The 18,898-nt window shown below is 40.1% G+C and overlaps 1 protein-coding gene across 1 annotated transcript in view; it reads right to left on the reverse strand.

Annotated features, from left to right (window-relative positions):
• Positions 1-2,189: 2,189 nt before the first annotated feature.
• The window catches only part of CACNA1E (calcium voltage-gated channel subunit alpha1 E), a 93,259-nt gene continuing 76,550 nt past the window's right edge, over positions 2,190-18,898 (reverse strand). Inside the window, exons 36-42 of the mRNA XM_075182273.1 lie at positions 17,227-17,327; positions 16,114-16,220; positions 15,928-16,027; positions 10,689-10,817; positions 8,432-8,615; positions 7,407-7,582; positions 2,190-6,961 (exon numbers count right to left, since the gene is read on the reverse strand). Of these exons, the coding sequence (XP_075038374.1) occupies positions 6,455-6,961; positions 7,407-7,582; positions 8,432-8,615; positions 10,689-10,817; positions 15,928-16,027; positions 16,114-16,220; positions 17,227-17,327 (1,304 nt within the window). The 3' untranslated portion in view covers positions 2,190-6,454. The remainder of the gene's footprint in view (positions 6,962-7,406; positions 7,583-8,431; positions 8,616-10,688; positions 10,818-15,927; positions 16,028-16,113; positions 16,221-17,226; positions 17,328-18,898) is intronic.

Consider the following 18,898-nt stretch of genomic DNA (forward strand, 5'->3'; position numbering starts at 1 on the left):
TAGCCCCTGTGGACACAAGACATTGAGTGGTGTCCTCTTGCCAGAGTGGAGACCAGCAAGTGTAATTATACCTGTGTAAATGTCCAGGCTTTCCTCAAACACATTACACACCCGTCCGGTCCTTGCATTGCCCCCTTAATAGCATAAATTTACAGTTGCCATTGGAAGGGACGTGAATGTCGGTATGTGTAATGCTGGAATTGTTCTCAGTCATTTTTTTTAGCAAGTCTGCTTTTAATCCAGGTCAGAATTACAGCATTCGGATTCTTCCTGTCAGTATTAGTGGTGTCAGTATAATCCTCATCGCGAACTCCTACCCCACCTGGATGGGAAAGATTTTCCTTGGAAATGTGAAATTCAATTTTCTGCAACTCCTAAGTTCTGCTTTCTAAAATGAAAATATGTTTAGTAAACTACACAGCATATACAGTCGTTAGGAAATGAACACTTCAGCATATTTCCAATTTTCTATAATTTTCAAACCTGTACATAACCAATGTTTTAACCTCAAGGCCATCTTAACAGCATTATAGGCCCCCGGGCAAAGTCCTTACTAAACACATCCACTCACAGGAATAAAAATTGAATTTATAGACAAAATTAAGCTTATAGTTATTGGTACCTCCAACAAAATCAGTGTTACTACTAGCAGGGGGAGGCAACGGTCATGGACTGTTAAAAATATTACAACTTTATTATAGCTTAACAGCTTCAAAAAATTATGTGTGTTGATTTTGTCTTGCTTATGTACAATTAGTATGTGCACGTTGTTTTCATCAAGGTCACGATATGTATTCGCAACAGCAAGATTGCAGGTACAGATAACAACTGATACTGAGGTGATTAGTCCAGATAAACGTCTCAGTAAAGAGGGTTGGAAGGTTCTGAATAAATCTCTTTGAATAATATGCTGAAAAGTTGGCAATCTAATGGGGCCCCTATGCTCGTGGGGCACCCGGGCAACTCCCCAGCGTGCCCATGCATTAAGATGGCTCTGTTCAACCTTAATCTTCACATTGTCTTTCTTGTAGTCTATTAGAACCTGTAGTTAAGATGAAGAAGGGGATGTGAAAAAAGCATATCATTCTGATTATAATTTGATTGTTACCCATCAGGCACTTAGAAAAGGGGCTGAACAGACAGAGCAGTCACAGCCAATGAGAGTGTCAGAATCTGCCTGCAAGCTTATGCATTGCATGCTGCTTTGCCTGGCAGCTCCTGCCTTTTGGTCCTTATTATTGTATTTATATTGGCAGTACCTCTATTCACCACAGGTGCTGCTATTGTGCCTTACTTCTTTGTATCAGGAGTTAACCTGCTCTGTAATTATTTCTTGCACCTGGGTGTGTCCCTTCTTAAACCTGTCACTCCCAGCAACCATTGCTGGTTATTGTTGTTACACGCTGCTGTGCTTCCTTTCAGCTGTACTTGTGGTTTACCTGCTACCTGGGATCTCTCCATATCACCACTTACATGCATCAGACATCTACCCGTTATTTATTTCTGCATTTTCCTGTATGCTTATTATTATTATACCATCAGGTTGTACTTCCAGCAATAAACATTGTGTTTTCACCTCATTCCTGGCTTCAGAGCTGTATTTTGCATTGAACCGTGACAGAGAGAGAAGGGGAGGGAGCTATGCATTTTCATTAAACATCTCCATCTCAGATTGCGCAATCAGAAAAAGCCATTTTGTCTATGCAATATTGGATTTAGAATCCAATTACTGATAAGCAGGATCATTATGACAGTTTAAAAATGTTGAATTTGGGTTGTGTCAACCACTTTAAATGTGTTCTCTTTGTAAAGTCTACACAAAGCGGAGGCAGCCATTTTGTATGCTGAACCAACATTCAGCCTATACATTTACTAGTAAGAAGTGACATTGTGTGTAGGTGGTAGGTAAATGTTAATCAAAGTGAAACTTACACAAAATATATGTATTTACATAGTAAATCTTTACAGGCAAGTTAATCGCTTGCTAAAAGTCAGTGTTGGCAACGTTTTTCATTGGGAGATTTGGCTGTGTATTCTATAATCAATATATAACATGATGAAGGATTTCAGGGCTGTGGGAAAAGCCATAGAATTATTGGCCTTCAGAGCATTCTTGAGCAATTATACTTAAAAGTACACAAGATGAAAAACAGTCCTGAAATAATATAGAGTTAACAACAACACATGCATTTTGTCTTTATCAAGTTTTATTTCTAGACAAGAAATATTGACAATTATTTACAATTTGTTTTTAATATATTTTTATTTCTCTTTCACAAAAAAATTCCCCCATCAAAATCCCACAACGTTTTTTTTTTGTTTGTTTTTTTTCTTTTTAAATTCTGGGCGAAAACAAGTTATTTTATTTATAATACAATCTCCATCTACGAGCTCTGGTTGGATTATCCCTCCTTCCTTGCTTTGCACAAAGAGAAGTGTTGCATGTACATAGAGCTCTTGTAAAGTGTTCGTTGTTGTAGAAGAACTACATGTACAAAGCCTGTCCCTCGGTAGGTATATAGTTGTAGTCGTGGGTATGGGTTTTGGTGAACTGCTGACTCTGGTTTCATTTTTGTCCACTTAATTTGTACTCATTTGAAACCACCACAGAGGTACCAGATATTACTGCTGTTTTAGAATATCATTCCAGTGGAAACACAATACATATTTCACATAAATAGTACAGCAGCCATTACCATTTCTTCATTTCACATAGTTTATCAGAATTTTACAGTCTACAGTTAGGACAAAGGGGAAAATGTAACATCCGTCAGTTTAGTAAAAATCGTCTTTGTTCAGAGATTTTGCCAGAGGGATTTAAAACGGCAATTTTATTAAAGGCAAAACTTAGGCGGATGATACATTTACCCCTAAATAGATCAATTTCCTGATTGGTGAGAATTACATTTTTACATAGAGCCATTTGGTGGCAATTCATAGACATAACTTTGCTCAGAACGGCAGCTGTAACATTCGTCTATTTTGACCTAAATTTGAAAAATTAGAAAAGTTACATTTCCAAAGCATTTAATAGTAAATCTAACCCAGTGGTTCCCAAACTGTGTTCCTAGGCTCCCTGCGGTGCCTCGGCGATCTCACAGGGGTGCCTCGGCCAGGTCTAGTGGTAAGCAAGGCGGGAGACTACTTGGTAATTATTTTGGTTTTAGGGTGCCTTGAAAAAATTATGGAGACCCTAAGGGTGCCTTGAACTGAAAAAGTTTGGGATCCACTGATTTAACCCATTGTTAGTTCGGTTAGATATGTCTGTGAGTAACCATGTGTTCAATAGATTATGGGGAAACCATTGCTTGATGTCATGGTGCGCTTAACCCATTGAGAAGTGAGGTTACTCTCATGTATGGCAGACTTACAAGAACCACTGTCTGGTTACTATGGGTTACAGGAAATTTGTGTTACTGGTACTGTTTTATTACTAAAGCATTACGGTGTTATAAAGCGTGAATATGGGGAAAACATGTGACTATGGTGATGGGGTGAAGGTGAATGAGATATCAGGGACTGTGTATACTACATCCACCAAGTGTCAACTATTTTATGGGCTGAGCCAATACTATTTAGAATGCTGCCCAATCTATTAGTCCACTGACGACCAAGGAAATCACAGCGGCCAGTGCCTCAATGTCGCTGGTTCTCAGAAAATTGATACGCTGCATTCTTATGAATATTGTCAACTCTCAAAATAATGGCTGTCTCTAGTGTATTTAAATATTAATTTAATACAACTGAATAACAGGCATAAAGTTTCTCACATTACCTAAAACTGGTCATAACCATTGGGCAGTTATGTGTCTCTAGAAATCCTAGTACACAGCTACATGTACATGAAGAATAACAGTGTTATAGAAGAATGGATTTGTATAGGTTCTAACACATATAAGCTCTGTCCCAGAAAAAACATAATACAAGACTTATAGTATATTATAGCATGGCCCATGTTAAAAAAAGGATAATTTCTCCTTCATATTTTATTAACATTTCTAAAATATTTAACCTGTTTTAAAAATTACACTATAGTATGTCACACCCAAGATCTGTTGTATGCTGTTAAGGGTTTTCCCAGTATGTAATACTGACCAACACTTTTCATGATCCAAGAGTCGCTTAGACTCCGATTGTTAACAGATTAAGTTAAGGACACTAAATGATGCTGTAAACCATACAATATTGCAGTTCTTCTGTTTCCCAGTCTGTCACATGGAAAGGCAGGATTCTTAGCGTTCTTACACAGAAATAAATACTCCAGTGAAAGCTTTGAGCATAAAAACAACTTAATCATACATACTAAAAGTCCCAATTCTCAGCATAAACAAGGATGAGTCTTACCCACTTAGGGGTGTGACTTTGCTAAAATGGGCGTGTTTTAGTTAGATCAGGGGTGTGGCCTACATTTTCTCAAATTTACAATCAGAAACTTGGACCCATATGCGAAATTACAGCTTGTTGACTGTATATATGAAAACTGCTAACAACGGAATTTCCTGACAATTCATATTGGAAGAAAAGTATTAAATATTATGGGAAACTAAAACTGGAACGTGCAGGGGACAGAATCAGCATGGTGTACAAGCTTTGTCAGGGGCCTGTGAAACTTACTGAGAATTTGAGAACGGTCACAGTAGTATTGACCAGCTGCACAGTAACATCGTAGTTGACAGCTGTCATTGATATTCCCAGGTATTAAATATTATTCCCAGGATTTTTGTTCAAACAAGTGCGCTGAACTATATGTATAACCAACGCCACCTTACCACCTCTTGTGATCTATATTAAATACCATTTTCAGCACCAGTGTTTATTCTCTACAACTGAGTATGTTGATATTTACTGAAAGGGGTAAATAAAATGTGGTACAATTACATTAAGATAATGTACAGAAGTCATGTCATATTTGAGGGTACAGTGCAGGGAAGGGGTGGCAAATTTTAGCCCGGGGGCAAGATTCGACTCAACAGCCTATTAGGAACATTTTAAAGGAAAAAAATGCAGGCTACCCATTGACCTAGCCCATGGTAGTCCACTATGGGACCGGCCTGGAGGGCAGATGCCCCCCTGGCCACCCTGCCCCTGGTACAGTGCCATGATGCGTGTATCTGCAGAGGACCATAAGGAATGTGCTGTAATGCAAAGTGTCAAAGGAAATGATATTCAAAAGATACCTAAGACTCTCAGACATAATACGATATAAAGGTTTATATCAGCGTTTTGGAGCCTTTACCTTGTTTTTAGATCTGTATCCATGAATGTTGTGTTTATTTCTTTGTTGTGTTCTTTTAAACACAGCAGTGACAACACAAGGAGAGAGATGTATACTAGCAACACTGAATATGGACTTAATATGTAAGTTCCCATGTATACAGATCAATAAGCTTGTTTTTTTAAAAGTACAAACCAAGGGTTAAAATGTTGATATGTGATAATCTAAGTGACAGCTATCTGGGAAAAAGGAAGAAGCAGCTGCTGTGTGACTAATTGAAATGTATATTTAGCATACTATATAATCACTTCATTTCAAGGGGACCTTTCAATGCCCATGGGCTTGGGAAGTTCATGCAAAGTGAAGCATGCTCATCAGTCTAGGAGCGGACTAGGCCTAAAACATCTAACACAAGTATCGCATGACCCTCTACATATGTTACCTTTCACCTATGTCCACCTGACCCCTATGTGCCATCTATAATAATACACTCAGTGTAATAAAAACATTGATCAGCAGTTCACAAGTAGAGGATTTTGATATTTTCTGGGATGAAAATAAAAATATAGATCATCGTCTCCCTGTACACTGACAAGGACTTAAGGGCTCAGGGGATAGCACTTAACATGAAGCCATCAATTCTGACCAAGCAACCAGCTACATCTTTGCATATCATTGCTATATAAATATCACACAACTGTACAAGTAATCCTTCAGTCAACTGGTGTATCCATTAATAAACCACGACTTGATAACTGTCCGAGAATGCCAGCCAGACACATTTTCATTGCCATTTCTGAAAGCCATTTTAACATTGGCTACCTTGCTGAAAGGTCGATCGCTCTGGAAGATAATCAATCACCAATATTCCAAAGCATGAGTCCTGCAATACCAAAGGTATCAATGATGAACTCATGTTGTCAGGCAGTGATCCCCACAGCCAACTAACATATTACAGACTACCCCATTTCCACAGTTATGTTCTAGGGTTTGACGTCTCCATGCATCCCCTTTTAAACACTTGCATGTGTCTTCTTTACAGAAACTTCACTTCTGTTTTTGGCACAAGATATTGAAATACAGGCTTCAACCCCTCAAGGCGTTGCCTGGACTTGCGGTCTTGGTTAGGGGAACGGCAGTGAGTGCTGTGGGGCTCTTCTGGAAGAAGCTCAGTGATGTGATGGAGGGGCCATTATAAATATTATCTGCTGTGGTACAGCATGCATGCCCCACCTTCCTTTAACATCGATCATCTTCTTCTGTGTCACTCAATTCACGGGAAGCTATCACAGGTGGTATTCCACCCTTCCTTCTGCGACGATAGTGGCCATTGGGCATCTGCCACCCATGGCGCATGGCTGGAGCAGAACCGATGGTGTTCGAACGGCCTAGACTGGTAGCCACGGCAACCTCAAAGGTGAGTGTGTCCTCGGTTGGGCAGTCTGAGCTTTGAATCTCCTCATGTAGGGCCAAATAGGGCTCTGAGATATAGTGCTGGGGAGTTGACTGAGAGCTGTGACGCCCCTGGAGGGAACAGGAAGACTCGCTCAGGCCTGGTTCACTAGGAAGAGGCGGAGGATTGTCATTGCCATTTAGGGGAGGTGAACTGTGTTTCTGTCGGCGGATTAAAGAAGAAAAAGAGAGAAGAGGTCTTGGGGTTGGAGGCACAGAAGGAAGTTGACGTCGCCCACGTCTTGGAGTGCTTGTGTCAGAAGGAATGCAGCTTTCATTCAATGAGTCAAGGATCTATGTGGGTGACAAATACATATATTGTGAAGCTACCTCAAAGCAATTCTAATATACAACACTCATTTTTTTGAATGGCATGTCTTGGTTTATTGCATACTCTCCATGTAATAGCTCTCCTTGTTTTGTTCTGTATTTACCCTTACATAAGATTCCTAATCTGCTTCTAGGCAGAACCTGAAACTCATAAAACCAATGAACTTCAAAGAAACAGTTGATGAACCATTATCACGAGCCATTGGATTTAGTGTATTAGTTTATAGGCTATTTATGCACTTACATTTTTATTTTGCTCAGTATATCACTCCCACTGAATATCATTTATAACTGTAGGCTCATAAAGTTACTTCTCAGCAACCATGTATGTCTCTGTATGAACTGCATCTCTCACTCGTGTGCTGGATGTTTTTCCTTCACCAGATGTTTTGATATTGTTGTCCCTTACCTGCACACTGCTATGGGTGTGCCCAGGTGACAGCTGGTGATCCCGATCCTCACATGCAGCCTGTGGGCTCCTCTCTTCTGAGTTGCATCGTGAGGGATCAGGTGATAAAAGGTGCTTCCTCTCCTTAGAACGACCACGTTCTCTTCCACCTGATCGGTGAGTGTCTAAGCGATGGCCTGCAAGACAAGATAGAATGGACACTGTGCAACGGCTTTGCCTTGTGCTACGTCCTTCCATATCATCTAAACATTGTTAAACTGCTATGCTTGTGCCCCATATAATAGATGTGTCAGTCTGGTTAAAAATGACCAATACATGATTCCCAAAATAACATATCCTGGTCATTGGACAAAGATCATATACGTTACTATACCTTGCTATCAGGCCATGCCACCAAGCTATTGCATTGTGAGAGGATTACTACAGCTCTATAAGATTGACAGGAGCACTCTGAGACCAGACAAGGATTATGAAGAAGAGAACAGCAACAATCAAAACTGTATTGAATGGTGAGATCTATAAGATGGCACGGTGGATAAATGGTTAGCACTTCTGCCTCACAGCACTGGGGTCATGAGTTCAATTCCCGACCATGGCCTTATCTGTGTGGAGTTTGTATGTTCTCCCTGTGTTTGCGTGGGTTTCCTCTGGGTGCTCCGGTTTCCTCCCACACTCCAAAACATACTGGTAGGTTAATTGGCTGCTATTAAAATTGACCCTAGTCTCTCCATCTCTCTGTATGTTAGGGAATTTAGACTGTAAGCTCCAATGGGGTAGCGACTGATGTGAATGAGTTCTCTGTACAGCGCTGCGGAATCAGTGACGCTATATAAATAAATGGCGATGATGATGATGACTAACTAGCACCATAATAGAAATTGGATAAAATCCTACAAGAAGAATATTTGTGTAGAGTCTACCCTTAATTTTTATATTAGACATATACAAAGGGAAAACATAACAAAATGTATTACTAGGCTTCTTTATTAAGCAGCTGTTTTTCATGGCATATCTTCCTTACCAACCTGTATCTGTATTTAGCCGGTTAGTGGATAGTCTTAATGAGGCATGATAGCTGCGACGTTGCTGCTGGTACCCACTGTCTACACCGCTTCTGTCTATAGAGAAGTCATCTAGCCAGGAGGTCCGCGCGCGTTTGTCTGCTGTTGTGGAGAAAGAGCGTCGCATAGAGCTGATATCTGACAGAACCTGCAGAGCCAAAAGGAGCCACAAAAGAAGAAAATATCTGCACAGAAATAATTTTCCACTTATATTAGGACTTATAGCGGTAACACAGGCCACAATTCTATGACTCATTAAGGAAAGCAAAAAAAATGAGTAGCTTTGATCCTTGGCAAAACCATGTTGTATTGGAGGGGGAGGTAAATTTAAAATGTGAGGACAAATTATAATTGGTATAGGGCATGTCCTAGATCAACTTTTAATGTCAGTGTAAAAATAAAGTTATCGAGTATTTGTGTGCTAGATGAAAAAGCAGCCAGTATTTCCCTTATGTGCAAAATAATAAACTCATTTGCTCCCCTTGCATTGCAACATGGTTTTGCCAAAGTTCAAAGTTACTCATTTCTTTGCTTTACTTTTCTTAATGAATCAGGCCCTTTGTTGTCGTACAGCAGAGGTTCTTAACCAATGGGTTAGGACAGAAAATGTGGGCATCAATCAATAGTGTTCCTTTTTTTTTTAACAAATCTATTGTGGACCAGCAGCTGACATACTAACAATAATGTATTTATTGTAAACATGAAAATAAAAAAGAAGATGTACATTATTAATAAAGAACAGAACTATTGTCCCGCAAAAGTGATTTGCAGACATAATTTGGTTCCTGACAAACAAGGTTAAGAACCCCTGTAAGTCTGGGTACATCATTTTCTGTTGCCTTAACTCTTATTTGCACTGACAATATATTGTGTTCTTGTAAGGGGATGACATAAAGAGTTACACTATCTGTCTGCTCATAAAATATAAATTAAACTATGAATAAAATTATTTCCAGAAATAACTACTAAATAAGTAATTAAAAGGGAACTATTACATTTTAAAATCATATCTTATCAGGTTCCTCCCATTATTGGGGAAGGTCAAACAAAAGACTATACATATAGTAATGTACTTATTATTTGTCTGAGTGCAGTTCCCCTTTAATTAAAAAAAATATATAGAAATTAATTAAACTGGTCAAAAATGACAAAATTAGCCCAGGAAAATACAGAAAACTAATGAAATTACCAAGGAAACAAATAGAAATACAAAACGACAGAAACAAGTAAAACAATCCCCTGGAAAACAAATGAAATGATAGTTGATAAAACTAACAAAAGAGCAGATAGACAAACAGGGAAAGCAACAGATCATGTGTCTCATTGGAGGGTCTGTAGAAGCAAGTGGTGCAAAGCTTAGGTGTAGGTTTAAGAAAACCAGAAGCCATAAGTATTCCAAGAGTTCTAGGTGTTGGGTCATGATTGTGTAACTAGTATAGAACACAGTTGTGCTTGAGGGGCCTGATTCATCAAGGAACGCAAACAGCGTTTTTTCACATACAATACGCAAAATCACTCCGCGCATGCATACACCACAGAATGCAGCAACGTTCCATTCATTTTAAAGTGCAAAGGACATTTACTACAGCCTTCGATTTCAGGGAGGGAACGGGACGGGGAAGGGGCATTTGCCCATAGTCAATCTACAATAAGGGCGTGCCAATCTCGGGCGCACAAAGTAGCATCCGATCCCTGCTCTGGGCATCTCAAAAGTACTTGTTTCTAAGCCATATCTCTTGCTCCCACTACAGGTCCCTTCTAAGTGCCGATAACTAGTTATGACGGCAGTGTATGCATGCTATTACATGTGTTTGCAATCAGGAGCAACTGTAAAACTGTATTTTATTTACAGTAGACATTAATATCCTGATAAATGTATTTCATGGAAAAAAAACCAACACTTTTTTTTTAATGTTTTAACATTAATGCCCATATTATTAAGTGACATTAATTGAATAGTTTTTTTTTCTGTATGTTCTTTCGTGACTTTATATTCCAGGTATGTTTTGGACGTATCCTGCAGTGTTATTGTGTAGCAGAGCAGAGCAGACCTACACCAGTACACATCACCAGACGTATCTTCACATCCGCTCCATATACCTAATTTACGTACGTTTTAAAACAAACGCACATTGCGCTCAGTGCGCATGCCTTGATGAATCAGGCCCCGGGGACTGCAATAGTTAAAAACACAGGGGCTTTGTCGTATTGCTGTATTTACCTGGGGGTGCTCTGCCAGACGTGGCATGGAAGAAGCTCTCACAGACGCTGGACGTTCCAGCATCTCCACTGGGATGTAGCTGCCTCGATTAGGGAGCTGCTCCCTGCTAAACTCTCTAACCTCTGGCTCCTGGAAACAAAGATACAGCCAGCTCGTGGGACCAGCTTTTCCATATCACATATTGCTCTGTCACCAGGCAGCACAACGATTTCCCTTGTGGCAGACAGCCACCCACTCCAGGGTCCAGATATTCGGCTATACACGTCACTAGCTAAAGTAGCCTGCGGCACATTGCTACTGTGTGCACCAAGAGGATTCAAGGAGCAGGTACAATTTATAAACGTCTGTCATTTAGGAATTCTAATTGTCCACTGCAGTGAGGCAGATCGAGCTCAGAACAATTGTCCACTCTCATGATCTAATTGCGGGAGGACGTCTAATGCACGTAATTGAGAACAGAAATTAAGAAAATGTGCTGGATTTATTGCATTTGTAGTTTTGCATTACCATTTGTAATAGTATCCTATTAAATATTAAAATGTAACTATTTCTGGTGTGATATAAAACGTGTAGCTCTGCCCTGGGCAGTGCTGAAATATTTGAGGCTTTTTTTCTTTTCATTTGTCATTTTAGGAAGAGTAAATGTAAGGAAGAAAAGACATGGGACAGCAGTTTTTAAAGGTGAACTCCATAAAAATGATAATTTTTTACTAATGTACCTCACACATTGCCAAAAGCAGCCGAACTACTGCTGGATCCGATCCTTCAGGGTGGGGGGAGGGGAGGAGCAGAACTAACCCGAGCCAGCTCCTCAAATACTGAATCTGCAGATCTGCAGGCTCTCAGTTTGTCCAATGAGCTGCATTGACAAACATCCACTGAGCAGCTTTTGCATTGACAATTCTCCAGGCTGTTATGCCTAGAGAAGAATCAGCTATAGGCCCTGGATAACAGGAGTTAGGGATCTCTTTCTGCAACTTGTATGAGAGGGAATCATTAGTTCTCCATTATGGAACCAGGCATTAAAATAACAAGTTTAAAGAGACAATGGGGTATAATTACTAAACTGCTGGTTTGAAAAAGTGGAGATGTTGCCTTTAGCAACCAATCAGATTCTAGCTATCATTTATTTAGTACATTCTACAAAATGACAGCTAGAATTTGATTGGGTGCTATAGGCAATATCTCCACTTTTTCAAAACCGAAGTTTAGTAAATATACCCCAATGTGTCTCAAAGGCCAAAAATGGCAATCATATCTGACAAGAACATGACATAAGACACTGAGGACCACTGAAGACAGTGTCTTCCAGCATAGGCCACCTGCAAGAATCTCATTGGTACGTATAAAGTAAAGCGCAAAAGGCTTGAATTAGCTCTTGAAGTTATCACAAGATCATTATGCCCTAAATAGAATATTTTATTTCCACCCCTACAGTAACTGGACCTAGTGATGGGTCTGCAATTCCTAAGCTCAAACTGGACTTAAGTGATAGATAAGGTCAGTTCTGGGTGGGGACTGATTTTGGAGTAGATTGGGGGAAAAGGGTCTTAAAGAACCACTAAAACTAAAACACAAGTTGTCTTTTATAAAAGTGCTACTATTAAAATTCACACATATATGTACATATGTAAATATATGTGAGCTACAGGTCACTTTGATAGATGGGCCCTCGTTACTACAAGCAGGAGCAGGCTGCTTGTGGCTGAACACGCTAAGTACATGTGTCTGAGGCTGGTAGAGGATGCTGCCCAGCCGCTGTGTAATATCAGAGCAGTCAGGCAGAATCCTCTGTTTGCCTCCGGGTACGTAGCTCATGTGCATTGTGCTTGTGGCATTAAGAGCTTACCAAAGCTGCAGATATTTCATATAAGATTGAGACACTAGGGGGAGATATTTTCCTAAACACAACAAAATTCCTGTCAGTAACGACATAAGGGACATTGCAGCCAGCATATTATAATTAGATTTTTTAAAAAAATGTCTGGTAACAGAGAGCAATATCATATATGTGGCTACTAAATACAATGTCAAACATCTTAAATTCTGTCAAAATGTGGCAATTTATACATATAAATGTGTATAAATGTTATAAGTAGCTATTTTATATAAGTTAACTTGTATTTAAGGTTGAGTGACTGGTAAAAAAAACTAAACAATGTGAAGAGGGCCCTGAAGTATTTCATTAAGAAAATGTTCGCATGATGCCGGGCCTGATTAAGGAAACTAGGCAAGAAATTTCTTATTTAAGTCTCTTGGACAAAACCACGTTAAAATACAAGGGGTTAAAATTAGTTTTATATTGTGCACATAAGTTAAATCATACATGCCAACTCTCCCGGAATGTCTGGGAGACTCTCGAATTCCGGGTAGGTCTCCCGGAACCTCTGGAGAGTTGGCATTTCTCCAGCATCAGAGCCGGCATGGAGTTGTGTATGGGCGAAGGGACTGGGGCTTCGTTAATCGCGGCATTTTGGCTTCGCCCCCAGTGACGGAATGCCTGCTTTGGGTGTTTTTACCAGTGTAAAAAGAGCCAAAACAGACATTACATCACTGGGAGTGGGGCCAAAATGATGCGCTTCGCGAAGCCCTGCCCCCTTCTGCGATCCCCCAACACCCCTCTTCAGTGATCTCCCAGAGGGAGCCAGTCAAAAGTAGGCAAGTATGAATTAAATTCAGTCTGTTTTTTAGCATGTAGCACACAAATATCCACCTTAAATTTCAGTGTACAAATAAGCTATCAAGTATTTGCGCTACATGAAAAAACAGCCAGTATTTAACTTGTTTTCAGTATTTTCACCCTTTGCATTAACATGGTTTTGTCCAGGAGACTTAAGTAAGAAATTTCTTGCCTAAGTTCCTTAATGAATCAGGCCCGTCATCTGTAGTATTTTGAACTTATTCACTCCGATTGTTCATGGACAGCAATAGCGAATATGCTTAGATGAATTCTAAAACTTGTTTGATTGTCTTATTACAATAAGAGACTGTATTCTTGTTAGCAAGGAATGAGATGGGAGGTGCAACGTTGTACCTACTGACTGTTAGGACAGTTCTGTGTGTGCATGGAGGCACTGTACACAATGCTTAAGACTGGAAGACACACACAGTGCAAAGACACTGCAACAGGGACACACTTTAGCGCTGCTATCCTAGGGTGTGGACAAAGCTGTACACTGCAGTGACCAGGCAGAATCAACGAGCTGACAACATGTTTCACATTGAGAGACTTTGTATCCTCCCATTCTTGTTGCAGACAGGATGACAACTATGTACCAGGTGATAACATACTAGTGACATACACATCCACATGCTGCAGATTGCTGAATGAGTGTATCAGGCTAAACAGTCACCATGATACTTCATTACAGCATATCTGGGGTCATTTCAATGAAATACATTTCCACTTCCACAGCCCTGATCTCATCCATACAAGCGAAAAAAACACAACCTAATAAAACAGTTCACAAATAGACAGCATGCTCTACACACATCCGAATATACCCATACCCTTTTATTTTTAAGAAGCTTTTTCAATTTCAAGATCCGGGGGTAAATGTATCATGGTCCGGTGTTTTCAAGTCACGGGAAATCGCCGAGTTTACAGCTAAAATTTAAAGCGGCGCTGGCTTGTAAAGGCAAGTTTGCCTTTACAAGCCAGCTCCGCTTTAAATTTTAGCTGGAAACTCGCCGATTTCCGACGACTTGAAAAAACCAGGGTATGATACATTTACCCCCCGGTGTGCTGCAAATATATCTTTCTAAACTAATAATTTTATGCTTCAGGATAATTGGGATTCAGATTAAAAAAAAAAAAAAAGTGTAAATTATAAGTTTTCTATAAATTACTTTGGAGTTTCTGAGTAGGGTGTACATTATGAGGCTCATTTAAAGTTTACGTGTAGTGCAAAATATACATGTAAATGCGTAGGCATGAAGATACGTTTAAATGCGTCAATCGCTTTATGCGCTTTCTCATGCCATGGCATACTCCTGACACCGTTATCAACTTGACAATGATGAGCTATATTTTTTAAAGTAAACGATTTTTAAATAAATAAATTGGGGGGGGGGGGGGGGGAAACGTCCTCAGCTAGGCAATTTAGTGGGGACGAATAGAGTGGGATCCCAGTGCAAAAGCCCCAAATAGCACTAGCTGGGGAAATCCGCAGCGTGTGGTTACCCTGTTAGAATGTCACACAGTCCCAGCCTGTTCCCTAGGGGAATTGAGCAGGCAAACACAATGAGGGTACCCCCTGGAAAGAAAACAGCCCTGGGCTAGAGCTCTTCCCAACACTCGGGTCCTATGAACGTTGGAAATAATTTATGTGGCATTACTGACATGCGCCAGCGTGCCTGGAATCCAGGGTCTACAGGACCTGTAGTGCCACATAAAAAAACTTAAATAAAACAAGGATCTAAGGCTGTGCCCACCTCTATGTAGATCACAAGCGTAATATGGGCACAGGAACACACATTTTTTGGGCACTTGCACAGTTTGCTAATTTGAATTATACACTTCAAAATAGACCTTGCATCCTACTCAAAATGAGCCCCTATATTGGTAATATACATACTTTGGGCTAGATTTACTAAGCTGCGTGTTTGAAAAAGTGGGGATGTTGCCTATAGCAACGAATCAGATTCTAGATTTCATTTATTTAGTACCTTCTACACAATGACAGCTAGAATCTGATTGGTTGCTATAGGCAACATCCCTACTTTTTCACCGCAGCTTAGTAAATCTAGCCCTTTGTGTGTATATACTCATGAATATATTGTTTTTTCATTGGGTTATGTTTTCACTGCCTACCTATACAATGCTCAATATAGATAGACACAGATGTCTTTGTGTCATGGAGGAGAAAGATATTGGTACACCTAGGATACATGTCGCTTCTGTCAGTAGTATGTATTAGGGTACTCCATACATCTCAATACATCTTGTAAGGTACTACAAGATATCAGTGTTATTTCCACCATGTTATTTTAATAAACTTTGCGCACACAGATAGTAAATGTTAATTAATTTAAGTATGGAGCCTCATTTACCTTGTGTACACAAATATATTTAATACATGCGCACGGTCAGTTTGATTCATTAACCCAGTGGCAGCACCCAGTCTTTACAAGCACGCAGGCTCCCGAAATGCATCATTTCCTTGCATAGATCCCTCATACACACAATCACACTGCGGAGTGAATGGGCTGTTACAGCTGCTCTAAGAGATATGTTTACCAGAGACAGCTGCTCTTCAAAGTCTTCATCATCTCTGTCCAGACACGGCGGTTGAAATATCTCCTCCGGAGACAAGGGGCTGAGTGACGGGAAGCCACCCCTGAAAAAACACATAACTCAGTACAGTTTAAAGTCAGCCGTTTTAGCTTCATCCGTTATTGATAAAGGCATTGTTATGTAACTCACAGGCCCGACAGAGTATCCTGCTGGAGGTAGGGTAAGGCTTTGGCGTTGGATAATATTTCCTCAGGCAAAGATGAGGCTTCCATTCTCTGGAACATTGGTGCATTTTTCTGTGCAGAGTAATAATTATACAGATTACACAAACCTACTGTAAGACACCAATGGGCAAATTTATCAAGCTGTGGGTTTGAAAAGTGGTGATGTTGTCTAAAGCAACCAATCAGATTCTAGCTGTCAGTTTGTAGAATGCACTAAATAAACGATAACTAGAATCTGATTGGTTGCTATAGGCAACATCTCCACTTTTTCAAACTGACAGCTTGATACATTTACCCCCAAGACTTAGTACAGAGCTTAATACAGATTTCACATTCTAAAAATGTGTGATAAAGATTTGATTGGTTTTGAGCCCTCATTTGCATATTAAAACCGAACGGGGAGGGGCTACATGATAAAATCTCCTCGCTAAGTTTACTCCTGTGGTCAAAAACTGTATACTTGAGCATTCAGGATTTAATTATGGTTGACATCCACAAATATTCCACAAAACCTGAATTTTGCTAAAAACCTCCCACATTGCGACTTTTTGTATGGTTGTGCAGTACAAATTTGCGCATTTTACGCTAAGCAAACAGATGAGCGCACAACACATTATGAGCCCCATTTTGGCCTTTATACTGTCTCTACTATACTGACAATTTAGCCCCAACAATCATAAAGTCTTTCCTTGGCCTATAATTGGACCAAAGAGTGGAGCTTGGAGAACTACAATTCCCATGATTTCATGTTTCCCGAATTTGATTATAACATATTTTATGCATTTTAAATATTATTCTGCAATAAATATTAAATAATGATGTTTACAAAATAAGAATGGAAGTAAAGAAATTGTATCTGAGAGACAAAGAAAGATTATTATTGTACAATTAAATCAATATTGAAAAATAGGGACAACATTCCAAACCCTAGCACCGCCCTGGAAATGAGGAGCAAATGACGATGATATTGTGTGTGTATGTTTGTGTGTGTGGTTGTGTGAGTATAATTCAGCTGTACCATCATGCAGAAGTATTGTGGGGTATCTGCAGGGCAGGACATAATGTGATAGTTCCTCACCTGTTCTTCCAGCTGTTGCCTCTGTTTCTTGGCTTTACTCTGCTTATAATAGTCCATGATCATCATAGCAGCATAAATCTTGCCCACAGTCAGATCGGAGGCTGAAGGAGAATAACAAATATAGTTGACTATATATATATATATATATATATATATATATATATATATATATATATATAAAAAACATGTCTGAGCTTTTGTAGAGAACAGGAATTTTTTAAGCTCCATTGCTATCCATCATATAGAGGAGTCATGTCGTGAAAGTATATTTTGCTAAAACTAGGGATTGCTTCAAAAATATGAAAGGGTGTATGGAGTAGATGTATCAAACCATTTGAAAAACTGAAAGTGGAGGTATTGCCCATAGCTATCAATCATATTCTAGCTATAGTTTTCTAGAATGTACTAGATAAATGATAGCTATAATCTGATTGGTTGTTATGGGCAACAGCTCCACTTTTCATTTTTGGAAGGTTTGATAAATCTACCCTTATGTCTTGCAAGTCTACTAGTAGCAGGGTCTGTTGCCGTGTACCTTAACCCCAATCAATTAGTCTACAAAACAAAAACTTACAGCCAAACATTTTGCTGATAATCTCTACAAGATGGTGCCACAATAATGCATGGTCCGCTTCAGGGCCGGTGCTAGGGTCCATGGCGCCCTAGGCATTTTGAAAAAATCGGCGCCCCCCCCCCCCAGCAAAAATCGGCGCGGCCCCCCCCCACAAAAATCGGTGCCCTCCTCCCCCCTCACCCCGTCTTTCCTTACCTTGTCACACCACCGCCGCCTCTCTGCTCCGTCTCCTCCCCTCCACTCACTGACACTAGTGAGTGGAGAGGAGGAGACGGAGCAGAGAGGCGGCGGTGGTGAGCAATAGCCTCTCCCCTCTCCCCCGTGCATCTGAATGCTGTGCGGCGGCCGTGACAGGTATGGTCAGCGGTCGCCGCACAGTTTTAAAGTAATTTAGATTCTTGTGGCGCCCTCCAGAGCCCGGCGCCCTAGGCAAGTGCCTAACCTTGCCTAATGGGAGCGCCGGGCCTGGTCTGCTTGATAACATCACGTAATTTCTTACCTCCCAACTTTGCCGGACCTTGAATCGGGATAGATGGTTGAAGGGGAAGTGATGGGAGCATGGCCAAACCCCTGGGGGCGTGCCTAACATTCTAGACGTTCTAGGCTGTCCCTTACCACCCCTCCAAACACCCATTCACGGGACAGGTGCGCACAGCAATACTAACAGAACAGCAGTGAATGGGTCATACCTCCCAACTTTCTGATCCGCAAAACAAATGTGTCTGTGGAAGAGATTGAGCTCTTGAAGTCAGGGAAGTTGCAAGGTATGTTATTTAAGAAATATAATATACTATATAAGTAATGATTATCTGGAACAGTGACTGAGGATAAAAATAAAACCCATGAAGGGTTAATTTAGATAAATTAGTCCTCCTCACTTCACATTGCAGTATTGAGTTTTATACATAATAATCTCTCTTTAAGATCTGAATGTAAGAATATTTACTTAATGCGGAGTGCCAATCCTATCAGCTCTTTTGGCTGTCTCGTCAAACGCTCAGTGTCTTTTTGTTCACAAATCAGCATTTTATTTCTTATTTAAACCTGAGTTATACATCAATTAAATTCTTTTATGGATTTTTATTTCAGTGAATTATT

This window comes from Mixophyes fleayi, chromosome 8 (assembly GCF_038048845.1).
Source record: "Mixophyes fleayi isolate aMixFle1 chromosome 8, aMixFle1.hap1, whole genome shotgun sequence".
In the NCBI taxonomy this organism is placed as follows: Eukaryota; Metazoa; Chordata; class Amphibia; order Anura; family Limnodynastidae; genus Mixophyes; species Mixophyes fleayi.